Genomic DNA, 12,899 nt, shown 5'->3' with positions numbered 1-12,899 from the left:
AATTATGGTATTAGAGAAATCTTAATAGACTTGATTATAGGAAGTAAAAGAGCTAATTGTACAAATGCACATACAGGAATCCTATCGTCAGATAATGAAGATGAGGCCAAAGGACTTGAAAAAGAGGCTTATGGTGAAATTCCGAGGAGAGGAGGGCCTGGACTATGGAGGAGTAGCAAGGTGAGATTTTGGGGGTTTTCTGTCACCTCTTAACTGTAAAGTTGCCCTTTAAGTGCCCTATGGTTGCTACCATCCCCTTTCAAGTTACCTGTTCATGTCATATGTTAATTATTTGTGGTCTAGTTTACAGACAGTGGCTGTAACTTCACTCTTTGTATGGTACACTGGAAAGTGGAAGCTTGTGATTTAACAGTTGTCCCACTGCAAGTTATGAAAGTGTGATCAGCTCAAATTGTGAGGTCTCTCAGGGAGTGTATAGACCCTGAAGTGAGACCCAGATCACAGGCATGGTTTTGTTAAACACACCTCTCTGATTTCTCACAAATGGATTGCAGGAGAGTTCCTTTTTGTTATGTCTCAGCTGCATTCAGGAGAGTTCTCTGATCTGTTGGAGCAGGAGTGGAGATGAACTAATCCTAAACAAAAGCTAAAATTTCAGCGAGGACTTGCCTCCCTCTTAAAAATGACAATAACTCCCTGCAGGTCACATCAGATCTGAAATTCAGGAGCTGATTTAGCATCACTGAAAAAACGCTCACCTGGTGGCTCAGAGTTGTGTAAATTCACAGAGAAATTTCTCGCATCCACAAAAGCTGCCCACTTAGGTGCCTTTTAGTGATCAATCCCTGGACAAAGGAAAGAAGCTGGAACATTCTGAGCTGCCTTACCCCAGGCAACCTTGGGTGTCCCCACTGTTGACATCCTGTTACCCTGATGCCTTTCATAATTGCCCATTAGTTGCAACTGACTCTTCCAGATCAGTACAGCTCCACTTCTAAGCATTACAATTGATAGTTCTCTCTGAATATTTTGGACTTGGGAATGGTGTCCAAATTTAACAACAAAGGGGTATTTGTCATGGTCACTTGGGAGGTCAGAAATAGCTTTAGTTCTGCTCCTGTCCTTGTGTGTTACTGAGGTAAGAGAATTTACCCAACCCCTCCTTTTAATGCACTTGCTCTCTGTCCCTTCTGGCCTCTGCTGAAAGCAGTCACCAAGCTGGCAAAAAACAGCTTTTCTAAAGATCCCCAGCAATTGAGCTGATTCTAATCAACAGATTTTTTTTAGTATTTCCTTATACTGTACAGGTTGCAGAGAAGCAGATCTCATAGGCTCCAAATAACTGAACTCTGTACAAAGGCAGGATTTTTTTTGGAAGTGTGGCCTGTTCAGACTCAATTAGTTGATGGCATTTTCTAACAGCTTGCTGTAGCTTCTTTAATTGATGTTAATCCCTTCAATGCTTCTAAACTAAACCAAGTCTGCCCTTAGTGGAGTTGGACATTGTGGGGTTTTAATCACACCCTTTTGGTCTACAAATGGAGGGCAGCAAAAGAGGATCTGATTTTGAAATAAGCATTCCATGACTGATCAATCACAACAATTGTGTTGTCTAAAATTTAAGTGCAAGTTGCACTCTTCTAAATTTGTTATTGGTTTTTTTTGTTATTTTTCTTGACAGAGAGTGGTTGTATTTACTGTGCCATGAAATGTTGAATCCCTACTATGGACTCTTCCAGTACTCCACAGATAATATTTACATGCTGCAAATCAATCCAGACTCTTCTATCAATCCTGTAAGTACTAATTTCTCAGCAATATTCTTACTTTAAGAGATGTCCTCTGCAGTTTCTTACAGCTGTTCTTTCACAAGAAGTGTCTAAACTGCAGGGTAAATGGGAATAAGAAGGTGTTAATGTCATATTTACACAGTAAGAAGCAGAAGGGTTTTGTTCAGAAATTAAAAACATGACAGCCTTTGATAAATATCTGATTTCTGTGAGACTCCTCAGTACTGATTAGTTTGCACAGTGACTCTGAGAAGACAAAACAGATGAAATTCATTTTCACTGTGAGCACAGGTGGTTGTGCACACAGCATTGCATTCCCAGCAGTGCCACCCCATGACTCCATGACTTTTAGGGATGTATCCCTTGCTTGCCCTTTCTCACTACTCTCCTGTGCTTACTTTTTCTCTTACTGGAGGATTTGTATTGATGCAGACCCTAAAAGGAGCAGCAGTTCTGTATTAGTAGAGGGAATTCTTCCTGACATGACATTTCCTGACATTTGCACTGGAAGATGAGGGAGGTGGATTGGAAGAATGTTAACCATAGGTCTTACACCTCAGCTTTCAAGAGTTAGTTTCAAAGGAACATGAAAGAAATTAAGGAAACAAGCACACTGCTTCCTCAGGACTAGATACATTTGGATGGCTAAATATAGAATAAACTAATTTGTTTGGAATCCTCATCTTCTTGGATTCTGGAGGTTTCACAGGGATTTTCTTTTTCCAAGTTTTTCCTTTTGAGAGGTCTAGAGACTTGAATCCAATTTATTAATCAGGTAATGCACAGAGACTTGTGCAAGGTTTTTAATCATTAAATGCTTTGGTTTTGGTTATGTTGTGAGGAAAAGTGGTGGCTGCTCTTGCCCAGAGGGCTGCAGGTAACTCACACAGAACAAACCACCGAGGGTGCCACAAGATGTCAGTGTCTTCCCAAGGCTGATTCTCCTCTCTCCCTGCAGGACCATTTGTCTTATTTCCATTTTGTTGGTCGGATAATGGGTTTGGCTGTGTTCCATGGACACTATATCAACGGGGGGTTCACAGTTCCCTTTTACAAGCAGCTGCTGGGGAAGCCCATCCAGCTCTCAGACCTGGAATCTGTTGACCCAGAATTACACAAAAGTTTAGTCTGGATCTTGTAAGTACTGAATTTAACAATGTCTCACTGTAGAGAAAACGGGGTAGAGTTTGTTGGCAATAGTGAGATGCTTCAGACAAAGAGTTTGCAAAAATCTTTTTATGGTGGCTGTCTGTACAAAGTCATTAAACTATTCTTAATATATCAAAGGTACTTGAGGGAAAGTTCTCATTGCAAACTCTCCATGCAATAAAATAGATACTAAATCATTAAAGGTGGCATGGGTATAGTAGAATATCATTATCAAAATCCAAACTCAGGACAGAGGTCTGAGAGGAAGTACAGCCTTCTTCAAAAGAAAGCCAACTCTGATTAAAGTGAAAATAAATGGAAGTAATTTGGGCTTCTGTATGCTTACAGAACAAGATGTAGCATTCAGTGTAGCTTTGGGAATCTTTAGAACTGCTTTGTATTATCTTAATTTCTTTTCCTAAAAGCTGTTTTGAGTTTTGTATTTAAAGAAGTTACTGATGATGAAGTTCTTTATGTATGATCTCTGCTGTGCTTCAAATATGTGACAGCAGATCAGATTCTTGCTGGGTGTATATATGTGCGTGTGTGTCTCTGTGTGTGTGTGTGTGTACTTCTGTATATAGGGTTTTATCCAGTATCCTGAGTTTTGTTAGAATTAGATGAATATCCCATATTTGATCAGGCTCTTCAACATGCACTAAACCATACAGAAATTGGTGATGGTGGTAATATTCCTCTGGTGTGTGAAATGCAGGTGGTAACTGAGATTTAGCCTGAGGACTACCTAGGTGCTCAAATAACTGTCAGCATCACCACTGAGAGTTAGCAAAATGCCAGCAATGCTGAGTTTCCCCTCTGTGCATTGGCAGAGAGAATGATATCACACCAGTCCTGGACCACACGTTCTGTGTGGAGCACAACGCCTTCGGGAGGATTTTACAGCATGAACTCAAACCAAATGGCAGGAATATTCCAGTGACAGAAGAGAACAAGAAGGAATATGTCAGGTATTGCCAACAGAAATATGTCCTGCAAATGGAGTGGGAAGAGGGTAGTAAACAGAATTTTTGTATATAGTGAAACTAGGGAAGTAAGGATTTTGGGTGGGAACTCCTGAGTCATAAATGACACGGATGTTTTCACTGGAAGACCTGGGGAGATGAAGTTCTGAATGTATTTTGGTTTTTCCATTGATGGTGCAATAATTGTTGATGGGAAAATGAATGGATAAGCACTTCTTTCATGATACAAAATGTGTGTATTAAAACAAGGTCATCTGTAAAATGAGCATTTTGCAAGTCTGCTGTGAAAACCCCAGCTCATCACCCCTGACTCCTTCCTTCCTCCCCCACAGGCTGTATGTGAACTGGCGGTTCATGAGAGGAATAGAGGCACAGTTCCTGGCTCTGCAGAAAGGCTTTAATGAACTTATTCCTCAACATCTCCTTAAGCCTTTTGACCAGAAAGAACTTGAGGTATGTTTTACCCACATGGGTTATTGTTCTGTAATTTGTTTGATCCACAGTCAAGCACTGATTTAAAAAACAAACATAAAACAAACAAACCACAAAACTTACTCCATTCCATATACCAGAAAGCTGAGTATTTGTTTAACCAAACCCTCTTAGGTTTATTCTAGACATTCTTTGGGTTGATATTATTGAGAGGGCTACTTAAACAGGGAAATACAAATACACTGTGGTTTCTATCCAAGGACTAATGCTCGAGGCAGGTGGTCGGAGAAGGAGGAAACACTGCAAGTTTGAGGAATTGTTGGCAAGACCAGACACGTTATTTACCCCAGAACCTGTTTTGTCCAGTAACTTTTCATGCATGGCTGTTTCTGTTTGCACACAGGAATTGGTTTGCAGAAGTAGAAGAGTTGAGCATATAGAAAAGAAATTAATTTGTCTTCTTATATCAAATCCTGAGGTGCAGAAAGCTACTTCTTAAAATAGTTGCTGTTATAGCAATTTTTCCTCTGGTTTTGCTTCCCAGAAAAAATAGGACAACCTGTGGAATATTCATCATTTGTGGTTTAGAAAGCATTTTGTGCTAGTCAGTCATGCATTTTGGTTAATCCCACAAAGTTCTTGCATTCCATTTGCTTAAAAAGGTAGATTAAAAATCCATTAAATATTTCAATACTCTCCATGTCAGAACAGTCTCAACTCCCCTTAGTGATGTGAGCAGGTGTAAGTGGGTGCTGTCTTGGTGGCACAGCAAGGCAGCTGCTCAAGGGCAGCTCTCAGCAATGGGATCCTTACTGTGGAATATTATGGGAAATTTAAAATACATGTTAAATATATGTTAAAATAGATGTTAAAATGTTTTGTTTTGAGGGGTGAAGTTTGCTCTGTGCTGTTTATTTGTTGTTGCCAGAGGAGGTGGTTAAATGCATGGCCAGCAGCAACTTCCTTTTTGCAACCTGGTGTCATGTGGAAAAGAGATTGAAGTGATATGTCTGGTCTGTGTCAGAGATTCTCACAAATGGTGTCAAAAAACAGATGAAAAGTTTCTGTAGTTTGTTGTGGAGCAACAAAGCAACTCAGATGTTCCCACAAGCTGAGGATTCCATTGGCACCTCTAGGACAGTCCTGCAGCAGGACAATGATGCTGTGCCACAGCCTTACTCCAAATCAGTCCAGTGCCCTCATAAAGAGAGGCTGTACCTTCCAGGGAACACAGATTCAATAAAGCAGATGTTGCATGGGCTTCTGACTCTTAGTTGCTTGTGAAAGTTCTAATACTGGTAAAGCACTGCTTGGGGTCAGTTTCTCTGCAGTCAAACTGGAGAGATTTGGAAGGTTACCTTGCACCAAAAAGGTGAGTGAAGCACCAAAACAATGCCAGGCTTGGTGACGTGGTTGGATGTGTTTTATAACTGCAAACCTGAAATTACTCTGGAGTTTAAAGCCCTTCCTAATCTTCTAACAGCTGATCATAGGAGGCCTGGATAAGATAGACCTGAATGACTGGAAGTCCAACACACGCTTAAAGCACTGCATGGCTGACAGCAACATTGTCAAGTGGTTCTGGCAAGCGGTGGAAACGTTTGATGAGGAAAGAAGGGCGAGGCTGCTGCAGTTCGTGACGGGCTCGACGCGTGTCCCGCTTCAAGGTTTCAAGGCTTTACAAGGTGACTGATGTGGAGGCTGAGTTAATCTGTGCTTGGAGAAAGGGATAAAAGTGGTGTGGCACTTACAGGCCCCTTGTAAAATATCAGCATATGACTGGATAAGTCAAGCACTTGCAGACTTCAGAGCTTGAGAGCTGTTTTACATTTGTCAGCAGCTCAGCTGCTACTGAACACTTTGGCTGTTGCTGATAGTGATGGAAGCTGGTGGATCTGTTACTGTGCAGTGCTTTGACTGCTGTCAATTTTGGCTCGTCAGTCTCCTGCAGCTCTGTGCTCTGAGGTTCAAATCATTCCATGCAAATATGCACAGGGATATATGGCTGACTAAGGAACTTTTTCATGTGAGAATTGTATTCCCCTCAGTGTTCAGCAACAAACCATTAGGCTTTAAAGCAAATTTCTGAAAATTGCAGGTTTTTATCAAAAATGTGGCAGTGTCCTTGGCTGTTCTGATCTCCTGATCACCTTCCATTTGTTGGCTGACAGCAAATTGATGTTCAGAATTAAAATACTAGTTCTGTTTTACAAGGAAAACCTTCATGCACTTAAGTATTTTCATTTTTGATGGTGCAGCTTCATTAATATCAAATTTAGCAGCTTTCCAAAATACCAGTCTGTAAAATGATTGTCACAAACAGCCCTATCTCTTCTGCCATCCCTTCATCAGCTGCAAATATCTCTACAGATTTAGCCTAGGACATACTTAGGCTTGCAGCTGGAACTGTAATTTCCTCTCTTGCCTTTTTATACAGCAAAATATGTGTGTGTGTGAATGATGCTTTGTTGAAGTGCATTAACTAGAATGTCTGTCTAAGGTTCTACAGGCGCTGCAGGACCCAGACTGTTTACCATCCATTTAATAGATGCAAACACAGACAACCTTCCAAAAGCTCACACTTGGTAAGATGGAAACACTCTGCTTCCTCTCTCTTTGTCTTGATTTAAAGAAGTCATCTCTGCCCTGGGCAGGGGTGAGGCATGTGATACACATGGATGACTGCAAAAGTGCTCTGTTAGCTTGGATATATCTGTACTCTGCAGCCAGCAAAATAATTTGCCTTTCTTAAAGCTTGTCTCCTATACTATCTGTGGTTTTCATTTATTCCAGAGGTGATTATTCTGGGTAGTGAGACATTTATAAGTTTATTTCTTTATTTCTTCATTACAAAGAAGTGTTGTCACATGTGGAATGTTGCAAGCTCATGCTGTTGCTGCAGTATAGGCATAGCCTGAGCCCTTGCACGGAAATCTCACTCCATCAGGGGCAGGAAATGGTGTCAGCAGCAGCAGACTGTCTGCAGGCAGGGCAGGGAGTGGGCTTGCCTGATGTGTTGCTTTTTCTTTGCGAGTCTCCTGCATCTTCCTCTTCCCCCTCCTCATCCCAAACGCTGCCCTATTAAGCTGTGCATTCCTGCTGTAGAAATAGCTGGTTTTCATCTTGTCTCCTTTGGCCACTGAGACAGCTGAGAGTTTTTACAATTTCTATCTGTGTGTAACCTCTTTACATTTCTCCCCAAGAAGCCCTTCAGATCCATCAGTGTTTTGTTCCTTTCCCTGCAGCTTTAACCGGATCGACATTCCGCCTTATGAGTCATACGAGAAGCTTTATGAGAAGCTGTTGACAGCTGTGGAAGAGACGTGTGGGTTTGCTGTGGAATGAAAAGGCAACCAAAGGAAACAGATGCTAGCTCATGGACCACCAAATCAAAAGCTAGAAGAAGCTTGCTGTGAACTTCCTGCTAAGCTGTCTGAAACATCTGAACTCTGACAACTTAGAGATGAGGCTGTTTCCCTTAGGTCGCTGGTGGATTTGGGGGGGAGGGTCGGGGCTTTTCTTGGTGGTTCCCAACTCTATTTTCTCCCCTTTGTTACAATAACCCCTTCCCTCTTCTTCTATCCCCCCTGAAATGCAGCCAAATTCAGCGTTTGGCTTTGGTTACACAGGATATTCTGCTAGATTTGTAACACATATTGTGATAGGGTCAGCGACCTGTGGGGCTTTTTTAATAGGAGAATCAAAGTGTATTTGAGAATGAGCTTAATTTGCTGAGGACTTGAAACTGGTATGCACCTGGTTAGTCTGTCTTAAATCAAGGTTGAGCCTTTGTAGAATCCAGCAGGTGCAGAGTGTCTGACTGGCACCAGAATTTGCATTGCACATTTTCAACATCTGTTTAAAAAGTAAACTTCTAGCAGAAAATACCTCCATATGAACACTTAACTGAAAGGTAAAGAAATCCAAGTTCTGCCTTAGCAGGAAGCTCCCAGTGGAAGCTGTGGCTCACCTTAAGAAAAGTGAAGGAATCTGGGACAGCTTAAACGGTATTGTATGATTTCTTTTTGGTTGTCCTGGCTGAAATCTAATTGTTTTGCACGTGAAAACAATTCTTTTCTCCAGCAGAATTACTTTCCATCGTTTGTTCAGATGTGAGTACCTTGCAGAGAAGCCTTGTGAGGAGAAGACAGAGGATGAAGATCCATTCAATCCCAAAGCTGTGATTTCTGTGCCACTGTTTTACCCAAGATGTGTTTGTGTGACTTTAAATTCTAAGACTCACGTGGAAATCACTAAAAGTCAAGTTAACAGAACAAACTCCTGCTTCAAATTTTTTGGCCTTGGGAAAGATTTATTTGGAGATTGAGATGAAAGGGGAACTGCATAGTGAATACATTCTAAATGTTACAGAAAGCTATTGGAACAATTTATGACTTCAGTTATGTAGGGATGAAAATTTCTCCAGAGAGCCATAAGACTATTTTTTCCAATATCTGAAACTGATATTAAAAGGTTTGTTCTCTAACACAGGGGAAACAAAAGCAAATCCAATACCTGAATGTCTTGATTTGAAACACAGGTGTCTGCTAAGGAAGGCAGGAGCCTCCCTTGTAATGGAAAATGTAAACCCCTTCCCTCCAAATTATTACCATTTTAAAATTAAGGGGCTTTCAGGCAAAGATACGAGAAATAGGAATAATGGCTCTTTACTAGTATATATAACAAGGCAATAATACAGAAACACTGGCTTAAAGTGATGGAGTCAGGCTAGGAGCTGACACCCTGTTGGCCAGGGTGGTGGTGGCAGCCCGAGTTAGTGGTGGCTGCAGTCCTGGTGAAGTGATAGATGTGGTTCTCTTGAAGCAGGGATCTTGTAGAAGGGTCTGGTCTTCCTCTGAAGGTCTCCAGTGGTGGTTATGTAGCTCTTGTCCTCTGGGAATGCAGTAGGTAAAGGCTGTGCTGTTCCAAATCTCAGATTATATCCAGGTAGGAACCACCTTGGTTCCTCCCCTGGGTGGAGCATCTCACCATGGGATAATGTAATTTTGTCAGTCATGCATTGAGGCCCAATTCAATAAGATAATTCCTCCAGAGGGAGTTATCAGGGATGTGTCATGGAAGAGATAAAGAGCACTGCCCCACTTGGTTTTAACAGATTGTGATAGAGTACATACTTTTGGTTACATCTTACATTGTAACCTAAGACACTGAATCACTAACATTTTTCCAGTTGGCACACCAAGATGAGACAGTATTTTAACAAATAATATGGCTTCAGAGAGACCCAGTTATCTGTCAAACGTGTCTAAACTTAAGCAGACTTGCTTGTATAGGATTTTTTTTTCTTTGGCAAGCCTGATTTTTAGGGAGATTCATGACTGAACCACTTAACAGATGTTGCATTAATGGAATAATGGAATAGTGCATTGAAATTCAGCTGTGGGTAAGAGACTGTCCTTAGGAGATGTCTACTGGAATACTTCTATTTTGATTTTTATTTAATTGCATTTGGTAATAGCTTTAAACTGTGATAGGACAGAAAGTAGACACTTGTCAAAAGCTGGCATCTTTCTCTGTTTTGTTTGTTTGTGGTTTTGTTTTTGCCATTGACCATAATTTTTGTGATTTGTTGCCGGGAGTCGCGTGGGAGGTGTAAAGTTGTACCATATTGTGAGATTTGCACAGGGTGGCTAAAGGTGCTCATCCTGCAGGACTGTACAGGAGAGGATGTTCAGCCCCCTGTTCTGTGGGGATCTTTTGGCACTTGGAGCCCAGTTTCTGCAGTTCTGGTTGTTGGGATGTGCAGCAGTTGGCAGACAGCATCCCTGCAGTCCCAGGCTGAGTAGCAGAGTCCCCACAACCCTGGATTTTCCAAATTGCTTTGAAGTCAAACCTGTTCATAGAGTGTATTTAATCCTTTCAGTACGTTTGAATGTGCAATAAACCAGTCAGATAGGAAAAATGCAAAATGGAGTATTGCCCAAAAGCTTTGCATGCAATCTCATGTGGATTTTTCACTAAAAGAAGTGTAAAAAAACCCCAAAAACCCACATACTAAAGCCCACCCCTAATAAAAATCCTGTCACACCTGCAGCACAACTGGCTCAATACAAACCAAGTGAAGTGAAGGGAAAGGCCCCTGACTTGGAGATCTGTAGGTCAAGTAGCTTTATGTCAACGACCCAGTTGACATAAGATAGTTCCTAATGTCTTTGCTAGGTCAGTGTTTTATTGAATGCACAAAATAAGAATAGGCAAGGATTGTTGTTTGGAAAAGTCTCTGTTTTTTGCTGTATTTAAAAGCCCTTGTCAAGGTACCTCCTCTGTGCTGACAGTAACAAGAATAGGGCACTGTCTTTTAAATGATTTCAGTTCTCTTTTCAACAGCTTCACCACCTCTCCCATCGTGTTGTCTTTGCAATTTTGTGCCACTTCAGTGACGACAGAGACATTTTTTGTCTTGTTCTGTACGTGCATTTGAGGCAGGCCTTAAAGCTGGTTGTGTGGATGGAGGAACAGCAAGAAGTGAGGCAGAATGGCTTTGGAGCCATGGGCTGTTCTTGCAAGGCCAGGGAAGGACAAAATGCCAGCAGGAGTTAGCTTGGCTTGAGCCAGTGGCTCTCAGAGGTCTGGGATAACCTCAGCTGTCTGAATTTGTGTGTCCATCCCCTCTCTCTCTGCCAGCACTTGAACTCGGTTGTTACTCTCAAACTTGCCCAAAGAAAACCATGGAGTCCCTTGTTGGTGTTGCCATTCCACGTTCCAGCGCCGAAACTCTTGGGTGTGACCCGAAGGGAAAGCGAGGCACAGCACAGTGGGTGTCCCTGCTGTGCCACACAAACCCCTCTGCTGCAGCAGCCCTGCCCTGGTGCTGCTCCTCAGCCTCTACTCTACGCTCAGGGATGTAGGAAACCACCACTGTGCTCGTGTGCTCCAGCAGGAACAAAGCAGACTGTTGGGTGGATGGGTGTGAGTGTTCTCTTGGGCATTATGTTAAACGAGACCCTGCTCCAGAAAGGCTGCTCCAAGCTCCAGGCGGTGCCATCAGCTCAGCAGCGTGTCCTCAGTTCAAGTGGAGGTGGTTGTAAAATCCAACAGGTTTTGTAAATTACTGATCCAGCCACCAGGCCAGGTTCAGGGCTGTGTGGCACAGCAAATTCCCAGAAACACAGTATGGATCTGGTTTTAATCTGTTAAGTTTTTTTTTGTTGTTGTTATCGTTGTTGTTGTTCCTCAACCACTTTATAATGTATTTTTTTAATTTATTATTTTGTAATGTCATGTTTAAGTATTGCTGCTATCCTTGTTATTCTTCCCACTGTTTTTATTGCAGATTTATTTTGTGGAAGTTGTACACTAATGTTTCATTTTATGTCTAAATCAAAGTATTTAAGGAAATACTAGTTCTATTTAATGTGGTTATGGAACCAGCTGGAATAAACAGTGATTGTATAGTAGGCTGGACCCAGGAGGTCATGTTCATTTTTGTTACATATGCAATAAACTCACAACTTTAAACTCTTGGTAGCTACTGTTTTGTTTGTTAAAATATTTGTGGGAATCAGAGGAAAAGAGTGGACAAAGTATCAAAACACAGCTGATTTTAAGAGCTCTATAAGGACTGCCCAGATGAAAGTCCTCTGCAGGGAGAATACTTTTCCAAAACCTCAGTTTGCAGAAAGAAATTATAATCTCCCCCTTAATGAAAGCTGGAGAAAGATTCACTAATGTTGATGAATCCTTGCTTTCCTGTTTATTTGGTTTTTTCCCTAATTACTGCTGCTTTGCAAGTGGAGAAGGACAGGAGCAGGTCCGAGGAGGGTGCTCAGTGTTGGTGTGTGCTGCAGCAGTGCCTTCCCTCCCTGATGCTGAAAGCTGGGGTTTCTTCTGGCCAGAATTTTGTTCAATAAATAAATAAAAAAGAAGGGAGTACAAATAAAATGATTTTTATTCTTTGAGTAATTTCACAGTATGAACAAATGACGGGGGAGCTGCTGCAGCCCACCCCTCGTGTCAGCCAGCAGCAGGGACTGAACGATTTCATTCCCTGGAGCAGGAAATCGTGTCACTTCTTCAGTGCTCTGTCACACACTGACACCGCTGTTTCTCTTTAATAACGACTTTTTGTGAAATTTTCCTGATTTCTGATTTGCTTTTGGTGCTAAGAGAGAGAAGGATCCTTGTAGCCTGCTCCAGGGGGATCCCATGCAGAGATTCTGGACCCCCCTCCCCATTGCTGACCCCCAAAAAGTTCAGTTCTGACCCCCCCGACCCCCTACCTATTGCTGAGCCCCTTAAAAGTTCAGTTCTGCCCCCCTCCCCATTGCTGACCCCCCCAAAAAAGTTCAGTTCTCCCCCCCCCGACCCTGAGCCCCCCAAAAAGTTCCGTTCTGCCCCCCCGGCCCCGCCCCTCACGCACGTGCGACTCTGGCCACGCCCCCAGGCCCCGCCCCCTCCCCCGGGAGCACCGCCCGCCCGGCAGGGGGCGTCCCGCGCCGCTGCCCGCCCGCCCCCTGTGTCTCTATGGTAGGTTGGCCGGGCCGGGCCCGCTCGCGCCGCCCGTCCCCGCGCGCCGCTCTGTCCCTCCCTGGCCGTGTCTCTATGGTGCGGGGCGGCGCGGTCA

The 12,899-nt window shown here is 42.7% G+C and overlaps 1 protein-coding gene across 4 annotated transcripts in view; it reads left to right on the top strand.

Moving 5' to 3' along the window:
- Positions 1–9,304, top strand: part of SMURF1 (SMAD specific E3 ubiquitin protein ligase 1) — a 43,956-nt gene extending 34,652 nt beyond the window's left edge. For 2 of the 4 annotated variants that reach the window (XM_054270719.1, XM_054270717.1), the window contains exons 11-18: positions 77–180; positions 1,643–1,757; positions 2,710–2,888; positions 3,731–3,868; positions 4,216–4,336; positions 5,799–6,000; positions 6,825–6,900; positions 7,561–9,304. In XM_054270719.1, the coding sequence (XP_054126694.1) occupies positions 77–180; positions 1,643–1,757; positions 2,710–2,888; positions 3,731–3,868; positions 4,216–4,336; positions 5,799–6,000; positions 6,825–6,900; positions 7,561–7,660 (1,035 nt within the window). In that variant the 3' untranslated portion in view covers positions 7,661–9,304. Of the gene's footprint in view, positions 1–76; positions 181–1,642; positions 1,758–2,709; positions 2,889–3,730; positions 3,869–4,215; positions 4,337–5,798; positions 6,001–6,815; positions 6,901–7,560 lie in introns of all 4 variants that reach the window. The other 2 variants (XM_054270718.1, XM_054270715.1) reach the window with 1 other exon arrangement.
- The last annotated feature ends 3,595 nt before the right edge of the window (positions 9,305–12,899 follow it).

Source organism: Melozone crissalis, unplaced genomic scaffold (assembly GCF_028551555.1).
Source record: "Melozone crissalis strain CALT ecotype California unplaced genomic scaffold, PUWL_Pcris_2 ptg000012l_1, whole genome shotgun sequence".
In the NCBI taxonomy this organism is placed as follows: domain Eukaryota; kingdom Metazoa; phylum Chordata; class Aves; order Passeriformes; family Passerellidae; genus Melozone; species Melozone crissalis.
The sequence above is the reverse complement of the archived record's forward strand: the minus strand, read 5'-3'. Positions and strand labels throughout refer to the sequence as shown.